Raw genomic sequence first — 16,583 nt, 5'->3', positions numbered from 1 at the left:
TGATTGAGACAAGTGGTTCATTTAGGCCAGTATTCAATCCCTGATGATGGCTTCTGATCTATCCCAAAATAGCACTAAATAATTTCACAATTAACTCCATTTTTAACGGAGAGTGAAACTCCCAGATTAAAATATGAATTTCCAGATGTGTGTATAATTCAAATAATAGTTAAAATTCCTTCAAAAAATAAAATCACTTATGAAGTTATCCTGATTTTGATTTGAGTTTAGCATGTGCCTTACATACAAAAGTTATTCAATAGATATTTACTAAATAAAGGAATGGAGTAGCATTGTGACTGCTTAAAATACAGCTAATTAAGAGTCGACTCTAACATAGGTAATTCTTACTAATCTTTTATATTATTCAGTTCTCTTTCCTGATGAATAGTGAATTATGATACATGTTCCATAATAAATTAGGTTTAAAAAAACCTATAAAAAAACAAATTATCAGGCATAAATTTGAAATTATGTTTGAAATAACCTTGTGGTTACTGAATACATTGCTAAAGATACATAAACGCAAATGCTCATTCTTCTCTTAATTTAAAAACTTACAATTGTACATCCTTTTTTTCTGTCCTAATTATTTAAATATTATAATATCAATATTTGGTATATGGTTTATAATACAATAAATATCACGAAAAAGAATAGCATACTAATTTGGTGTCCAGTATGTTTTATTTCATAGATTTAACTGAGCAAGTGAATTCAATACAAATATTTGAATTTTGTGTTCTCTAAACCTAGGTGTTTTAAAAATGTTAGAAAGAGATGTATCATGCCTACTGCTCAAAGAATCTCAGAATGAGGACCCTCAAATGCCACAGAAGAATCCATCCTATGATAAACCTGATAAAGTAGTCATTAAGTCTGCATGAAGAGCTCTACTAAAGGGAAAACCCATTAATTCTGGAAATGGCCTATTCCACTTTTACTAGCTATCAAAGTACCAAAACTTGTCACAGAAATAATTTGTATATATAATTCCTTTCCTTCAAAACTTACAAAATCCACATCCAAATTTAGTGTCAATCTCTTTTCCAAACCAAAAACAAATAGAAGAATCTTGATTTTTTCCTAAAGAATGACAAATTAAAACCTGAGAATGAAAATAACTTAAAAAGATAATCTAGCTGCAATATCAGAACATGGATTTACAATAAACTGAAACTCCTTGAAAACCATTAGAATAATAAATAAATGGAATAAGTAACAGTGACTTTGTGACAATTGGTAGGTAAGAGCCTCAGTAAAATAAAAAGGCTGAACATAATCATTTGAGATACCTTTCTGGTCTTAAGATTCTATAACTGACTCCACGTTCATCACAACGTGTCAAATAATCAAAATAAAGGAGCAAGAAGTAATAAAACTGAAAAAATGCCTGCATGGCTAAAATTTGGCAAAAGTATGCTAGTTTTCAAACTATATATTTTATTTTAGAAATAAAAGCAAGAAAGGCTTTCAAAAAGCAATCTTGCCCACTTTGCATTTTTTCCCCCCAGAAAAACAAAACCATTAATTTTCATACTGGAATGGTGGAAGTCTGAACTGTTAATTATTCATTTTGATTACAAAATATTATAAAAAATGACTGATGGCCATTTAAAAAAAAAAACTTTGGAAATCCTCAACTGGAAAATTACTAATGAAAATAGAATTATTTTCTATAATGTGATTTCTGCCTTCTTAGTGGATTTCTGAATCCTTCCACTCATTAGCAAGAAGATATATTTGCTTTTTTCCCAGTCAAAATAATTTTTGAAGGCACTCCTAAATTAACTTAAAGTTTAAACATATTAAATACGTTATTCTCTTTAGCACTAAGTAAACATGCTGAATCAAAACATATCCTCTCTAGTTTAGAACTTTAAAAAAAAAGTTAACATAAACCAATTAGTATACATAAAATTTTCTTACAAATAACATTATCTTTCTAGAGATGCTATACTTACTGGCTGATGCTTGAGACTGAATTCGAGGTATTCCTCCATTTGGCACTTGAAAATTTGAGTCACTTCTGCTGCTTTTCACAGAGTCAACTTGAGTATTAGAGGTCCGGGACAGGTTTGGAAGACTACGTCTTAGTTTTTCTGCGTCAACAAATTAAAAATGAAAATATTCTCTCTGCTGCAGAAAGAATTAAAATATTGACATACTTGAAAATTCATGCTGTTTAAACTTAGAATGCACATAATAGGGGAACTCTGTAGCAAAGAAAATATTTCTTTAATTTCAAATGGTTTTAACTCTTAAGTTTTATTGCATTTCCCCTAAATACAGCCTTCAAAAGCAAAACCTTAAATACCTCCAAATTGTCAAAAGATTAATTTTTTAATTTATTTTTTGGTGAGGCAATTGGGGTTAAGTGACTTGCCCAGGGTCACACAAAAAGATTAATTTTTTAAAATCCCAACATAGCAAAAATCATTCTATTAGTTCTCTCTCTCTCTCTCTCTCTCTCTCTCTCTCTCTCTCTCTCTCTCTCTCTCTCACACACACACACACACACACACACAAAGAAGAGTTTAGGAAATTCGTGCTTTACCTTCATTTTTTTCCCCCCTGCATTAGTAATATTATAAGAGAAGAATCAGAACAAAAAGGAAAAACCTCAAAAAAGAAAAAAACAGCACCAAAACCACAAAAGAAATAGTATGGTTCAATCTTTACCTTCATTTTTAACATTGTTTGTTTGTAAATCTGTAGGATGGCCCTGAAGAGATAGACGAGGTTGCTGTAAACGGCTTATCATAGGCTGTGGGGACACTCTACTGTATTCCATTCCCCGAGCAGGAGATCGTGAACGAGGAGAATTTCTGGGTGACTGTTTGGGAGAAGGCCGTGGTGAGTTGCGTGGTGATGGGGAAAACCTGTTAACAGCAGGGTATACCGCATGATGCATATTGTCATCTTCATCATCTAAACTTTGAGCATCAAGTTCCTGATCACTAAATGTACCCCGTCTTGTAGAATTGCAAGATGAACCAGAACTGCGCCGAGATGTAGTAGCTGCATATTCTTGCCGGAGACCTGGCAACAATGAAAATGTTATTTTCTAAAACAAAATAAATGCCTAACATAAATACCTACAAGAATAAATGCCCAGGGCGCAGCCAGGTGGCACAGTGGCTAAAGCACTGGCCTGGATTCAGGAAGACCTGAGTTCAAATCCAGCCTCAGACACTTGACACTTACTAGCTGTGTGACCCCAGGCAAGTCACTTAATCCTCATTGCCCTGCCCCCCCCAAAGAATAAATGCCCAAATTTCCCACAGTGAAGATTAAAAACAAAAAATTTAAGATTCATATTCTAATGTAGGATCATAAATTAAACCCCTCACTCCAGAAGGGACTAAGTAGCCTCAGTTTGTAATGATAGTACAACAAAAGAATATTGATGGAAAATTCCTATATTAAGTTGTGCAATGAGAAATTCAAGGAACAAAGACTCCAGTTAAACACTTGAGCTTTTTCCTTATAAGACACATATTAAGGTGTATGTCAAAATTTAAACTCCCACACCTTAAGAAAGTATATCTAAAATATTGGGAAGATTCCCAGTGGAGGATTTATGGAAGACCATGGATAAGAATCCTACCAAATGAGAAGGCAAAAATACATAATGATATGCACTAGGGCAGAGGCAATTTAGATGGATTAAATCAAGGATGCATAGAAACATGCTCACAGACTCTTTTCTGAATAATATTTGTCTGTGTATAAGCCATATACCACAGTGAACTTTGAGGAAACCTTTTTTTGTTGTTGTTGTTACAGTACAAGTTTGACAAGTATTTTTTGCTTTAAGTCATATTTAGCCTATCTAGGACTGATTTTCCATCTCCCTCTCAGATTTATTAATAAATTAAGTTCCTATTGAGGGGATGCCCAGCAATTGGGGAATCGCTGAACAAGTTGTGGTATATGAATGTAATGGAATTCTATTGTGCTGTAAGAAACAATGAGCAGGAGGAGTTCAGAGAAACCTGGAAGGACTTGCATGAACTGATGATGAGTGAGATGAACAGAACCAGAAGACCATCATACACAGTATCATCAACATTATGTGTTGATCAACTGTGATAGACCAGATTCTTCTCACCAATCCAAAGGAACAAGAAAGTTCCAAAGGACTCATGATGGGAAAGGCTCTCCAAATCCAGAAGAAAAAAAAAAGGAACTGTGGAATATGGATGCTGATCGGACCATACTATTTCTTTTGTTTTTGGTGCTGTTGGTTTTCTGATTTGAGGTTTTTCCTTCTCGTATAACATGACTAATGCAATATGTTTCATGGTATTATGTATATATAACCTATATCAGATTGCCTGCTGTCTGGGAGAGGGAGGGAGGGAGAAAGATTTTAAATTGGAAATCTTGTATAAACAAATGTTGAAAATTATTTCTGCATGTAACTGGAAAATAAAATGATTTTATTAAAAAACAAAAAACAAAACTTAAGTGTAAGATTTTAAATTTTAAAAAAAATTAAGTTCCTAAATTTATTAGCAATCAGCAAATGCAAAGAGCTTAGGAGAGAATAATACTCAGATCATGGCTCTTAAGCTGCATTTAGGTTTTTCCACATATAATCTGTGAAAATTCAAGATATTACTATATTACACTATGTTGAACAGGGCACAAGAGTCATTAAGTTTAATGAAAACTGCATTTCTAGTTTTAGTCTCCTAACAAATCTCATGAGATACTGATACTGCTTTTTTAAAAAACCCAACCAACCAAACAAAAAAAAACCCAAAACACTAGATCAAGAGAAACTTTCTAGGCCTGGCACTATTAATAGCTATGTGACCTTGGGTCAAGTCATTCAACATCTCTAGCCTGTTTCTTATTTGTAAAATTAGTAAGAAAAGATGTTTTTAAGATCTTTTCCAGTTTTATTTCTCTGACAATCAAGTAGGAAAAAAAAAAAAGAAAATGAGAAAGCAAACTGTCCCTTTGAAGGAAGTACTACTGATATTACTTTGTTCCTTATCCTCCAAGCATTACTATATTTGCATTTATGATTATGATGAATGGTTCAAGAAAAGTTGTTGGGTTGTTTTTTTTAAAATGGAGTTTGAGATAGAGGAAGACCAACTGAAGAATAATTGCTGCTTCTTGGCTGTTTTGAAGCATTATGAATCTTTCTACTCCTGGTACCTTACATGAGTTTGGAATGCAGACAAAATCTAGGCTCATAAAAAATAAAATGGATGAATCTACCCTAAAGTGAAAATTAAAGGTTTCCAAAATACTCGACATGTTATTTCATTAATCCTTCCAACAACTCTTTTGAGATAGCTTTTATTCCTCCCATTTTACTGATGAGAAAAATGAGTCTAAGTGAGATTAAGTGACGTACATCACATAGCCAATAAACGTCTAAGACTGGTCTTTTATCTCCTAACCACTTACACCCATGTTACCTCTTATTTCTTGACTAAAAAGAAATGTAGTAGGTGAACTAGTAATGGACTTTCTATAATCTGAAGAGAGCCTAAGGTATTAAATTTCACTGAAGGTTAAGATATAGTATATGGACCCATAAAAACCATGTTTCCCTTATAACCCCTTCCCTCACTCCAGAAGCATGTACCCTAAAAACAGGCCCACAATGCCATGTGTAAATATTTGCTAAAAGAATGTTTGTGAAAGTCAATTTTAAAACTCTCCTCTAAATACTATTTCTCATGGTGCTTTTTAACTATATTAAGCAGTGCCTACAAAAACAAAAACAAAAACAAAAAAACAAACCAAACTAAACTTTCAAAAAGGAAATACTTACTTTCTTCTTGCATCCGAGCTAGAATCTGCACATCTGTGACATCATTTAGCTTATAATTCGATCCAATTGAGTCTTCATCCAATTCTGAAGCACTTAGCTCACTATCTACAGAAGACTGAGGACTGAGTGGAGGATTTTTATCTGTAGAACTTTTAAAATTACCTAAAAACAATTTTTAAAATTTAAATTAAAAAAAAAATAAAGTTTTGTGAAACAAAAATTTTAAAACACACTTAATTTCCTACTGGATCCATCTTTGATTCAGTTTATGTTTATTCTGCTGATAAAGAGGGAGTTATTTTTGTCCCACATTTAAAATCTTTCAAATTGACTTTATTAAAGCAAAACAAGGGTAAATAATTTTAGAGACCATCGGCCTTTTACTTAATAACAACCAGAATAAGACAATATTGCTTCTTTGTATGTGTATGCCTGTAAGAACAAACACATATCCATTTAGTACCTTCTTTTTTAAAAATGTAGAGGTAATAATTATTATCAATTCCTAATGAATAAGTAATTCATTTTAAGGAAAAACTATAAAAATTTTTTATTGATGTCTTTTTTTGTTTTGTTTTCAACAGCATTTCTCCCCTACCTCTCCCAGGCAACCATACCATATAACAAGTAGTATTTTTAAGAGCCTAAAAAGGAAAAGAAAATGAAGAGGGGAAAAAATATCAGCACAAATGATCAATACATTGGAAAGGTCTGAAAACATGTGCAATGCATATGTAATACCTATGAAACTCCCATTTCCACAAAAGGGCTGGTTTGGGAATGTCCTATCATCTCTGGATTCAAATATTACTTGAACTCTATATTTTTTTTTTACATTTACTCTGTGTGTGTGTGTGTGTGTGTGTGTTCTTTCCACTTACATTGCTGTAGTGACTATGTAATACTGCTTTCTTGGTTCTGTCTTGTAGGTCTTCCCATGCTTCTCTGTACTCACTGTATTAATCATTTCTTACAGTAATATTCTATTCTATTCATGTAGCACAGTTTGTTTAGCTACTCACCAATCAATGGGTATCTACTATTTCCAGTTCTTTGCCATCACCAAAAAAAAAAAAAATGCTGCTATAAAGGGGGGGGGGAATGAATGGCTGAACAAGTTGTGGTATAAAAATATAATGAAATACTACTGTACTATAAGAAATAATGAGCAGGACAGTTTCAGCAAAACCTGGAAAGACTTACATGAACTGACGCAAAGTGAAATGAGCAGAACCAGGACAATATCATACACAGCAACATGATATAATGATCAACTATGAATAACTTAGCTCCTCTTAGGCTATCCACATCCAGAGAAAGAATTCTATCTTAACTTTATTTTTTTTCATGGTTTTTTTTTTCTTTTGGTCTGTTTCTTCTTTCACAACATGACTAACAGAGAAATGTTTTAAATGATCGCACATATATGACCTTTATCAAACTGCTTACCATTTTAGGTAGCAGGAAAGGGAAGGAGAAAAATCTAGAATTCAAATTTTTTAAAAAGCAAATGTTAAAAATGGTTTTTACATGTAATTGGGAAAAAATACCTTTTTAGGTGCTGCTATAAACATTTTGGTATATATGGGTAATTTCTTAGCGATTACTTCCTCAGGGTATAAGCACAGTAGTAGAATCTCTGAGGCAAAGGGTATGGACATTTTAGTCACTTTTCCACTGTATCAATTCACAGTTCCACCAACGACACAACAGTGTTCCTGTAATCAGTTTAACAACCCTTCCAATATTGACTTTTGCTGGTTTTTCCCCCTCATCTTTGCTGATTTGCAGCTATTAAAAGGTACAATTTAAAGAAAAGTATTATGATAAAGATTGAATGTAACAAACAGAACCCAGAATTCCAGTTTTCTACTCCAATATTTTCTCCTCTGTAACATAGTTACCAATGAGTTAGACTGTTTCCCCAGATATATATGTATATATATCATCTCTGACAAAACTCTTACATAGTGTATTCTCAAATTGCCAACTATCCTCATGTTTGTATGGTATTATACTTTATTCCATCTCTCCACATATTTTAGGGATTCTACCAAGGAGATTTCCAGTTTTTTTTCCAATTCTACAGAGAATCAAATAGGAAAACTGTTAGAAAGAGCTTGGCTTATGTCTCACTAACAGTACATAGAAAAGAAATCAACAGCTCCTAAGGGTGATAGCTTTTTCCAAAGAAACAATTTTATTGGTAAGGAACTGGGACTTCTGCAGACATAGAACTGACTTATCTGGTAAGCAGATGATAACGATTGTTCTGATAGTACAGCACATACTTACACATCTGAGCCACCAAGAGTACGGTCAAACTAAAAATAGTTACTTTAATATTATTACTAATACTAGGATTAAAACGAGATTCTCAACAAGAGGTGAGTCATACAGCAAAGCAATTGTTCTTTATATAAATATGCAGGACACTGAAAGATATAAGAATTCTGATCATTGCAATGACCACTTTTGACAGCATGATCTACAGTATTTATCACTTACTACCTCTAAGACTTTAGACAAGTCACATCTCTGTACTTTCTTTTCCTTATCTATAAAATAATGACAGGTTCTAATATGTCTCCTGTTATTCTAAATAAATGGCCCTGTGATCTTATGACTAATTTTCACTCCTTGCAGCACAGATGTAGATGACTATAAATGTAGAATTGAGTCATACACTGTCAGCCATTCATCTCAATTCAACAAAAATTTATTGAGTGCTTACCATGTGTCTAAACACTTTAAATATCCTGCTCTCAAGAAACTTACACCCTATTAAAATTAAATACAAAACATATACAAAGTAATTTCCCAGGAGAGAGTCTTAGCAACTGAGAGAAACATGGCTATGTTCATTTGTTTTACTTTGCTTGTACTTCTTTGTTACAAGTTAAGGCTCTTTTTGAGGGAAAGGGTAATTGTCATTGTGAAGTAACAGCAATATTTTTTAAAGCATTAATAAAAGCTATATTCAAGTAAAGAAGAAATAAGACCAATATAAGCGAGTGGGATGATGATAAATGATAACAGAGAAAAGAGAACTCCTTTACTCAGTTCTTTTTTTTGCTATTTTCTCTACTAGGGAGAATGATCCTTGAACTGGAAAGGAGAGAATAAAAATGAGGGGGTTGATAACCAGATAGGAAAAGAGGTAATAAGATAGCACCTACCTGTCCTTGATGATATCAAATCACCTGGTCCATATAAACTACATCCTAGGGTACTCAAAAAACTAGAAGATATGATGACTGAACCATAGTCAGTGATCTCTGAAAGATAACGGAGATTGGGAAAGGTACTGTAAAGTTGAAGATTGGCAATTGTTGCCTTATTTTCAAAAAAAAGAAAGAGAAAAGAGTCTGTCCAATATAAGCCAGAGAGGGCTTGACTTTGGTTCCTGGCAAAATCCTAAAATGTATTATTGAAGGGATAATTCATGAACATCCAAAAAAGGGAGAAATGATTGCAACATGACTTCAACCCAATCATGAGGGCTACAGAAAGACAGGAATCATCAAAACTGCAACTTGGTCCAAATATTGTGGAAAGCAATTTGGAATTACACTCAGGAAATGACTATAATTGGAAACAAAAGTGAGTGCCCATCAAATGGGGGACAAGCTAAACAGTGTAATGGGGACAGGCTAAATATGGTATGTGATTTTTTTTTGTTTGTTTGTTTTGTGGGGCAATGAAGGTTAAGTGACTTGCCCAGGGTCACATAGCTAGTGTCAAGTGTCTGAGGCTGGATTTGAACTCAGGTCCTTCTGAATGCAGGGCTGGTGCTTTATCCACTGCACCACCTAGCTGCCCCTGATATGTAAATTTAATGGAATACTATTGTACTATAAGATATAACCAAAGGTACAGATTCAGGTAAAACTGAAGACAAACTGATGCAGAGCGATGGGAGGAGACTGAAGAGATTATACAATGACTTATACAACACTGCAAGATTTAAGAACTCTCTGATCAATGCAATTACCAATCTGAAGATGAACCATGTTTCTTAGCAGAAAAGAGATGGATTAGGAGTTCAGAATTAGACATATTTTCAGATACAATCAAGATGTGAATTTTTACAAAGGCTTTTCTTTTGGGGAAAAGAATTGTCGGGGTGGGGTGGGGTATAGTGCAATGAAATATCCAATGAAACTGAAAAACATACATAAAAGAGCAGAAGGAAATTCAAAAGAACATATCTAAGCAGGACAATGTTGATACAACTATATGAATTAACACTGAATTCCAGAATAAGGAAAACTGAGGGACCTAATAATATATTGGGGGGTGGGGCTTGCGGGATTAGGATTAGGAGAATTAAGGCAAAGATGGGAAAAAGGAATGTCTTTCCCAAGAAGATTTAAAAAAAAAAAAAGATACCTGGGGCAGGGCTAAAAGAGTTCTAAATATAGGTCGTTTTAATGATTACTGTATAATAGGATAATCCTTTCATTTTCTTAAAAACTACTCTTCACAAACATATCTTAGAGTTCTAGAAAATTTCCCTTAGTTCATTTGAGGGGTGAAGGAGGGGAAAAGAGTTCCTAGTGTCAGAAAGTTGTTTGTTCAGCACTTTCAGCTTTTAGAAAGGGATTTTCTTTAAGTGGTCTCTAAAATTTTTAATTATGAACCCTTATCAATAAAAACAAAGCAAAAACTTGCAAGTACATAACCTCAATGAATATTATTAGACAGTGAGCTACTAAGAGAAATTGTTTTGTCTCTTTGTATTCCTAGGACGTAGCACAATGTCTAGCACCTAATAGGCAAAAAACAGAAATTAGAAAGGTGTAAGATAAAAAAAGATATCCTTAAAATAATAAAGGGTTTAAAAGACCCTTTTACTCATTCTAAAAATATTGTGTATTAGCAAAAACAATGTGAATTATTTTTTAAAACTTTAGTTAAAAGGCATTTTGAGGCCAAGGTGAGAAGGGAATGCATTCTAGAAACAGGAAGGAATTAGGAGATTATGGGTCAAGAGTGAGAAATTTTTTAGAATTAGCTTCCATTGACCACTGGATAGGTTGTCACTAAAATTCCAGGTTTCTTTCTTAGTCTTCCTGGATTTCTGTAGTAAAAGAAGTTATGGGGACAGCTAGGTAGCACAATGGATAAAGCACCGGTCCTAGATTCAGGAGGACCCGAGTTCAAATCCGGCCTCAGACCCTTGACACTTACTAGCTGTGTGACCCTGGGCAAGTCACTTAACCCCAACTGCCTCCCCCCCCCCCAAAAAAAATCTATGTCCATGAAGAAGCTTCTCCACCTTCCTTTCTCTCTTCAAGCCTTCCGCACTTCCATCCCCCCTCTAAGAAATTCACATCTTACTTTACTAAGAAAAACTGAAGACCCATTCTCTCTTCCTTTCTCCCAATCTCAGACAATAAAGTGGTCCTTCTCCTTAAAGGCAACCCCTCTAAATGTGTCCTTGATCCCATAGCCCACCATGTCTTCTTCAAGCATATATGTGTGTGTGTGTGTGTGTGTGTGTGTGTGTGATCTCTTCCTTATTGCCTTCAAACATACCCAACTCTCCCTTGACCTTAAAAATAACATTTTCTAGACCCTCGCTTCTTAAACTATGGGGTCCCGTAAGATTTGGCAACAGTAAGCAGTCACACATACCTATTTTATATACCTATATACCCGGGGTCATATAAAAATTTCTCAGGTGAAAAGGGGTTGCAAGTGGAAAAAATTTAAGAAGCCCTGCTTTAGACCGTACTATTCCCTCAAACTACTGTGCTGCATGTCCTCTCTCCTTACCTGTCTGTACCAGCTGCCCCTCCTCTCATTCCTCAACTCTGCAATGTGACATTTGACCTTATGGTGAAGACTGAAACTGTTCTTTCCTGTTACCAACTATCTCCAAATTGCCAAATCTGTCTCTTCAGTCCTCATCATTCCCTCTCTGCTGTATTTTCCCCCCTCTCCCTTCTAAGATAGTCCTCTCTCTTCTCTGGGCTTTCATCTCCTATTTCTCCTATTTATCTAACAGTGCCTCTGTTTCCTCTGCATCAACCAGAACACTCCCTTAATTGTGAGTGCTACCCAAAGTTTTGTCCTATCCTAGGCCCCTACTCTTCCCACTTTACATTCTTTCAATGCCCTCAATTCACTCCCATGGGTTTAATTATCATTTTTATGGAAATGACTCCTAGATCTAAATTACTTTGAATTTATGGTTCATTTGTAGGAGTCTTTTTAAGCCACTTTGTGAGGGTGAGGTTAATTAAAATTAAAAAATAAGATCTACAAAGCCATGTAACTGGGCACACAGAGACTGGAATATATCTGAAAGTAAAGTAATGAAGGTGCCACACCCAACCCTTGCACACAGTAGAGCTCCCACTCTTCTTCCTGGTTATATTGTATACTCTATGTGATGTGGACTGATATATGGACCATGAAGATGCCAATGGCATCTTCATTTCTTCCTACACATTAATGAATCTGCTTGTGCACACCCCTATAGTTTGTATACTCCAAAATGGGGACTATTATTCTAATGCTAATGAATAAATGATAAGTCTTAAGGAAGATATATCAGAGAAATAATATTCTTCTAAAAGAAAATACTCTTATTTATTCCTAAGGAGTAGTTTTCATAAAAGGAGAATCTGGGGCAGCTAGGTGGCTCATTGGATAGAGCACTGGCTCTGGATTCAGGAGGACCTAAGTTCAAATCCAGCCTCAAGACACTTGACACTTACTGGCTGTGTGACCCTGGGCAAGTCACTTAACCCCAAATGCCTCACCCCCCCCCCCAAAAAAGGAGAATCTGGTTATAAATCCTCTAACATCTAGTGAGGGGAAAAAACAACACATTTTCACTCTAAGTACCTCTGACATTTGTTAATACTCTAAAGTATTTCAAAATGAGCTTTGATGTCAACATTTTTCGGTGTCATCTCCAATATTGAGAGTACATAAACCAAAAAAGCAGAGTAACTAATCAATTTTATATAGCTGTATGTGTAATAAAGGTAATGCTTAAGTTCAGCCTGAAGAAAATTTATCCCTTTGAGTAAAAGTAGATGATAAGAATTAGTGTGAGCTATGTGATACCTTTATAAAGTAATCATAGGGGGCGGCTAGGTGGCGCAGTGGATAGAGCACCGGCCCTGGAGTCAGGAGTACCTGAGTTCAAATCTGGCCTCAGACACTTAACACTTACTAGCTGTGTGACCCTGAGCAAGTCACTTAACCCCAATTGCCTCACTAAAAAAAAAAAAGTAAACATAAACTATGAATATGAATGAATTAGGCTAACCCATAAAATGGAAGCAAGCAGAAGGATGGATTAGAAATCAGAATCCAATAATATGTTGTTTATAAGAGACACAATGGCAACAGAAAGACACACTGAGTTAAAATTCAAATAGACCTGATTAAAAGAAATAATCAGAGAAACAGCTTGATAAAAGGTACCACAACAAAATATCCAAAAAAAAAAAAAAAAATGGGGCAGCTAGGCAGCACAGTGGATAGAGCACTGGCTTTGGACTCAGGAGGACCCGAGTTCAAATCTGGCCTCAGACACTTAATACTTACTAGCTGTGTGACCCTGGGCAAGTCACTTAACCCCAATTGCCTCACCAAAAAAAAAAAAAAACAATGACAGCAAGTTTCTCTAAGAAAGGCTTCATTTCTCAAATATTTAGGGAAATGAGTCAAATTTATAAAAAAGTCATGCCCCAGTTGATAAATGATAGGGATATGAAATGAGTTTTCATTAGAAAAAATCAGATGGGGGATAGCTAAGTGATGCAGTGGATAAAGCACCATCCCTGGATTCAGGAGGACACGAGTTTAAATCCGTCCTCAGACACTTGACACTTGCTAGCTGAGTAGACCTGGGCAAGTCACTTAACCCTCACTGCCTTGCAAAGAAGGAGGAGGAGGAGGAGGAAGGAGAAAGGGGGAGAAAGGGGGAGGAGGAGAAATCCAATGGTGGAGTTAAGATGGAGGAGTTAAGGCAGGAACTCACCTGAGTTCTCCCAAATTTTCCTTCAAACAACTTTAAAACAATGTCTCAAAACAAATTCTGGAGGGGCAGAATCAACAAAGGGACAGAGTAAAACAACTTTCTAGCCCCAGATAACTTAGAAGATCAACAGAAAAGATCTGTCTCACTGAGGTGAGAGTAGAGTTCAATACAGCACAGACAGCCCAGACAAGCCAGCAGCAGGCCCCATACCCCAACTAACTAGTGCAGGCCTTGGGGGCAACTGAATCAGCAACAGTGACTCCTGGAACTCTCAGCCCACAGAGAGTAAGGTGTATGGACAACTGGCCAGAAGGAGATTACAGTTAACACTTAGCTGGCTCTGGGTGCATTCCCCAGATGGGAATCCGGGTCACAATACCAGGACAAGGAGGAGGACTAGCATACTAATACATGCAGCCATGTAGCCACAGGGGAGCAGGAAAGCTGGTCAAAGGTTCAAGGCAGAAAAACAGTGTTTGTGGTCACTCACAGAGCAGAGCACTGGCTAGAGCAGTTAAAGAGCAGTGACTACACCTCTCCTTAGAACATACCACCTTAGAGAACCAAAAACTTACAGGTTCCCAGATTTAGCTCTGAAAGCACCAGTATAAAAAACCTCAAACTTGGGACAATGCCCCTCTACCATAGAAGCAGAACCCAACATAAAGCTAAAAGTCAAGCAACATGGGGCAGCTAGGTGGCACAGTGGATAAAGCACCAGCCTTGGATTCAGGAGGACCTGAGTTCAAACCCAGCCTCAGACACTTAACACTTATTAGCTGTGTGACCCTGGGCAAGTCACTTAATCCTCAATGCCCTACAAAAAATAAATGAATAAATGAATGAATGAATAAATAATACATGAATAAGTCAAGCAACAGGCTGGGGAAAACAAGCAAAAACAAAACAAAAAAAGAACCTGACAGTAGAAAGTTACTATGGTCACAAGGAAAATCAGAACACATACTCAGATGAAGACAACAATGTCAAAACAGTTACATGTGAAGCCTCCAAAGAAAAATATGAATTGGTGTGTCAGGCCCAAAAAATTACTGAAAGAGCTTAAAAAGCATTTGAAAAATCAAACAGAAGAGGCGGAAGAAAAATTGAGAAAAGAAATTATAGTAGTACAAGAAAATCATGGAAAAAAGAATTAAAAACTTGGTAAAGGAAGCACACAAAAAAAGAAGATATACAAAAATTCACTAAAGAAAACAAAAAGTAGAATTGACTAAATAGAAAATGAGGTACAAAAATTAACTGAAGAAAATAATTCCTTAAAAATTAGAATCAGGCAAGTAGAAGCTAGTGGAAGCTAATAACTCCATGAGATCAAGAAAAAAAAATTTTAAATCAAAAGAATGAAAAATACAAGAAAATGTGAAATACCTCACTGAAAAAACTGATAATAGTTTAAGAATTACTGAACTACCCCAAAATCACAGTTTAAAAAAAAAACCAGCTTAGACATATTGTAAGAAATTATCAAGGAAGACTGTTCTGATATCCTAAAACCAAAGGGTAATATAGAAATTGAAAGAACCTACCAATGACTTCCTGAAATAGATCACAAAATGAAAACTCCCAGGAATATTACAGCCAAATTCCAGAGCCCCCAGGTCAAAAAGAAAATAGTGCAAGCAGCCAGAAAGTAAATTAAAATATCATGGAGCCACAGTCAGGATTGCACAGGATTTAGCAGCTTCTACATTAAAGGATCAGAGGGCTTGGAATAAGATATTCTGAAAGGCAACAGAACTAGGATGATAACCAAGAAACTGCTTACCCAATGAAACTGAGTATAAATCTTTAAGGGGGAAAAAATGGATATTTAATGAAATATAGGACTGTTAAGTATTCCTGATAAAAAGACTAGAGTTGAGCAGAAAATCTGATTTTCAAATACAAGATTCAAAACAAGCACAAAAAGGCAAACTGGTACAAGAAAACATGAGGGATTCAGTATGGTTGGTTGAACTGCTCATATTAGTACACTGGAAGATAATACTTCTAACTCTCAAGAATTTTATCATTATTAGAGTAGTCAGAAAGAGTATATGTAGAGAGAATGGGTGTGATCTGATTATGATAGGATGATTTTTTTTTTAAATTAAGGTACGAGAAAGAGGGATGCACTGGCAGATGGGGAGAGATAGAAAGTGGTAAATTCACATAAAAGAGGCATAAAAAGCTATTACAGTGGAGAGGAAAGGTTGAAGGGGAGGTGGAGGTGGCAGACAATGCTTAAACCTTATTGCTTCTTGTAGCCAATTCTGACAAGAATAACACACACTCAGTTGGGTATAAAAATCTCTATTATCTTACAGGGAATTAATGGGGAAAAAAAACCGTAAAGGAAGATGGCCTAGCCTTGCCAGATCTTAACTGTATTATAACATTATAATCATCAAAAGTCTCTGGTACTGTGGGGCAGCTAGGTGGCGCAGTGGATAGAGCACTGGCCCTGTGGATAGAGCACTGGCCCTGGATTCAGGAGTACCTGAGTTCAAATCTGGCCTCAGACACTAGACACTAGACACTTACTAGCTGTGTGACCCTGGGCAAGTCACTTAACCCCCATTGCCCCTGTGATGTTTAAAATCTAAATTGTGGTTGCCTTAAATCAGAAGCTTCAGCACCAGTCTAGCCTAGAGTTCCAGCCTGGTTGGGTTCTTCCTGAAGTCCTCCTCCACGAGCCTGCTTTAATCAGGAACCCTAGCAAGCTATTTGTGGAAGCTTTTTATAGATCTGGAACAGAGGTGGTCCTTACACACTGCT

General features: G+C 35.7%; 1 protein-coding gene across 3 annotated transcripts in view; it reads right to left on the bottom strand.

Moving 5' to 3' along the window:
• The window catches only part of SLAIN2 (SLAIN motif family member 2), a 75,917-nt gene that overhangs the window by 23,296 nt on the left and 36,038 nt on the right, over positions 1 to 16,583 (bottom strand). For all 3 annotated transcript variants that reach the window (XR_006353586.1, XM_043971252.1, XM_043971251.1), the window contains exons 4-6: positions 5,801 to 5,962; positions 2,683 to 3,042; positions 1,965 to 2,102 (exon numbers count right to left, since the gene is read on the bottom strand). Coding sequence is in view for 2 of the 3 variants with exons in the window: in XM_043971252.1 (XP_043827187.1) it covers positions 1,965 to 2,102; positions 2,683 to 3,042; positions 5,801 to 5,962 (660 nt within the window). In the remaining variant the exon portion in view is untranslated. The remainder of the gene's footprint in view (positions 1 to 1,964; positions 2,103 to 2,682; positions 3,043 to 5,800; positions 5,963 to 16,583) is intronic.

The sequence above is a fragment of the Dromiciops gliroides genome, chromosome 6, assembly GCF_019393635.1.
Source record: "Dromiciops gliroides isolate mDroGli1 chromosome 6, mDroGli1.pri, whole genome shotgun sequence".
NCBI lineage: Eukaryota > Metazoa > Chordata > Mammalia > Microbiotheria > Microbiotheriidae > Dromiciops > Dromiciops gliroides.
Note: the sequence above shows the minus strand (reverse complement) of the source record. Positions and strands in the feature narration are given on the sequence as shown.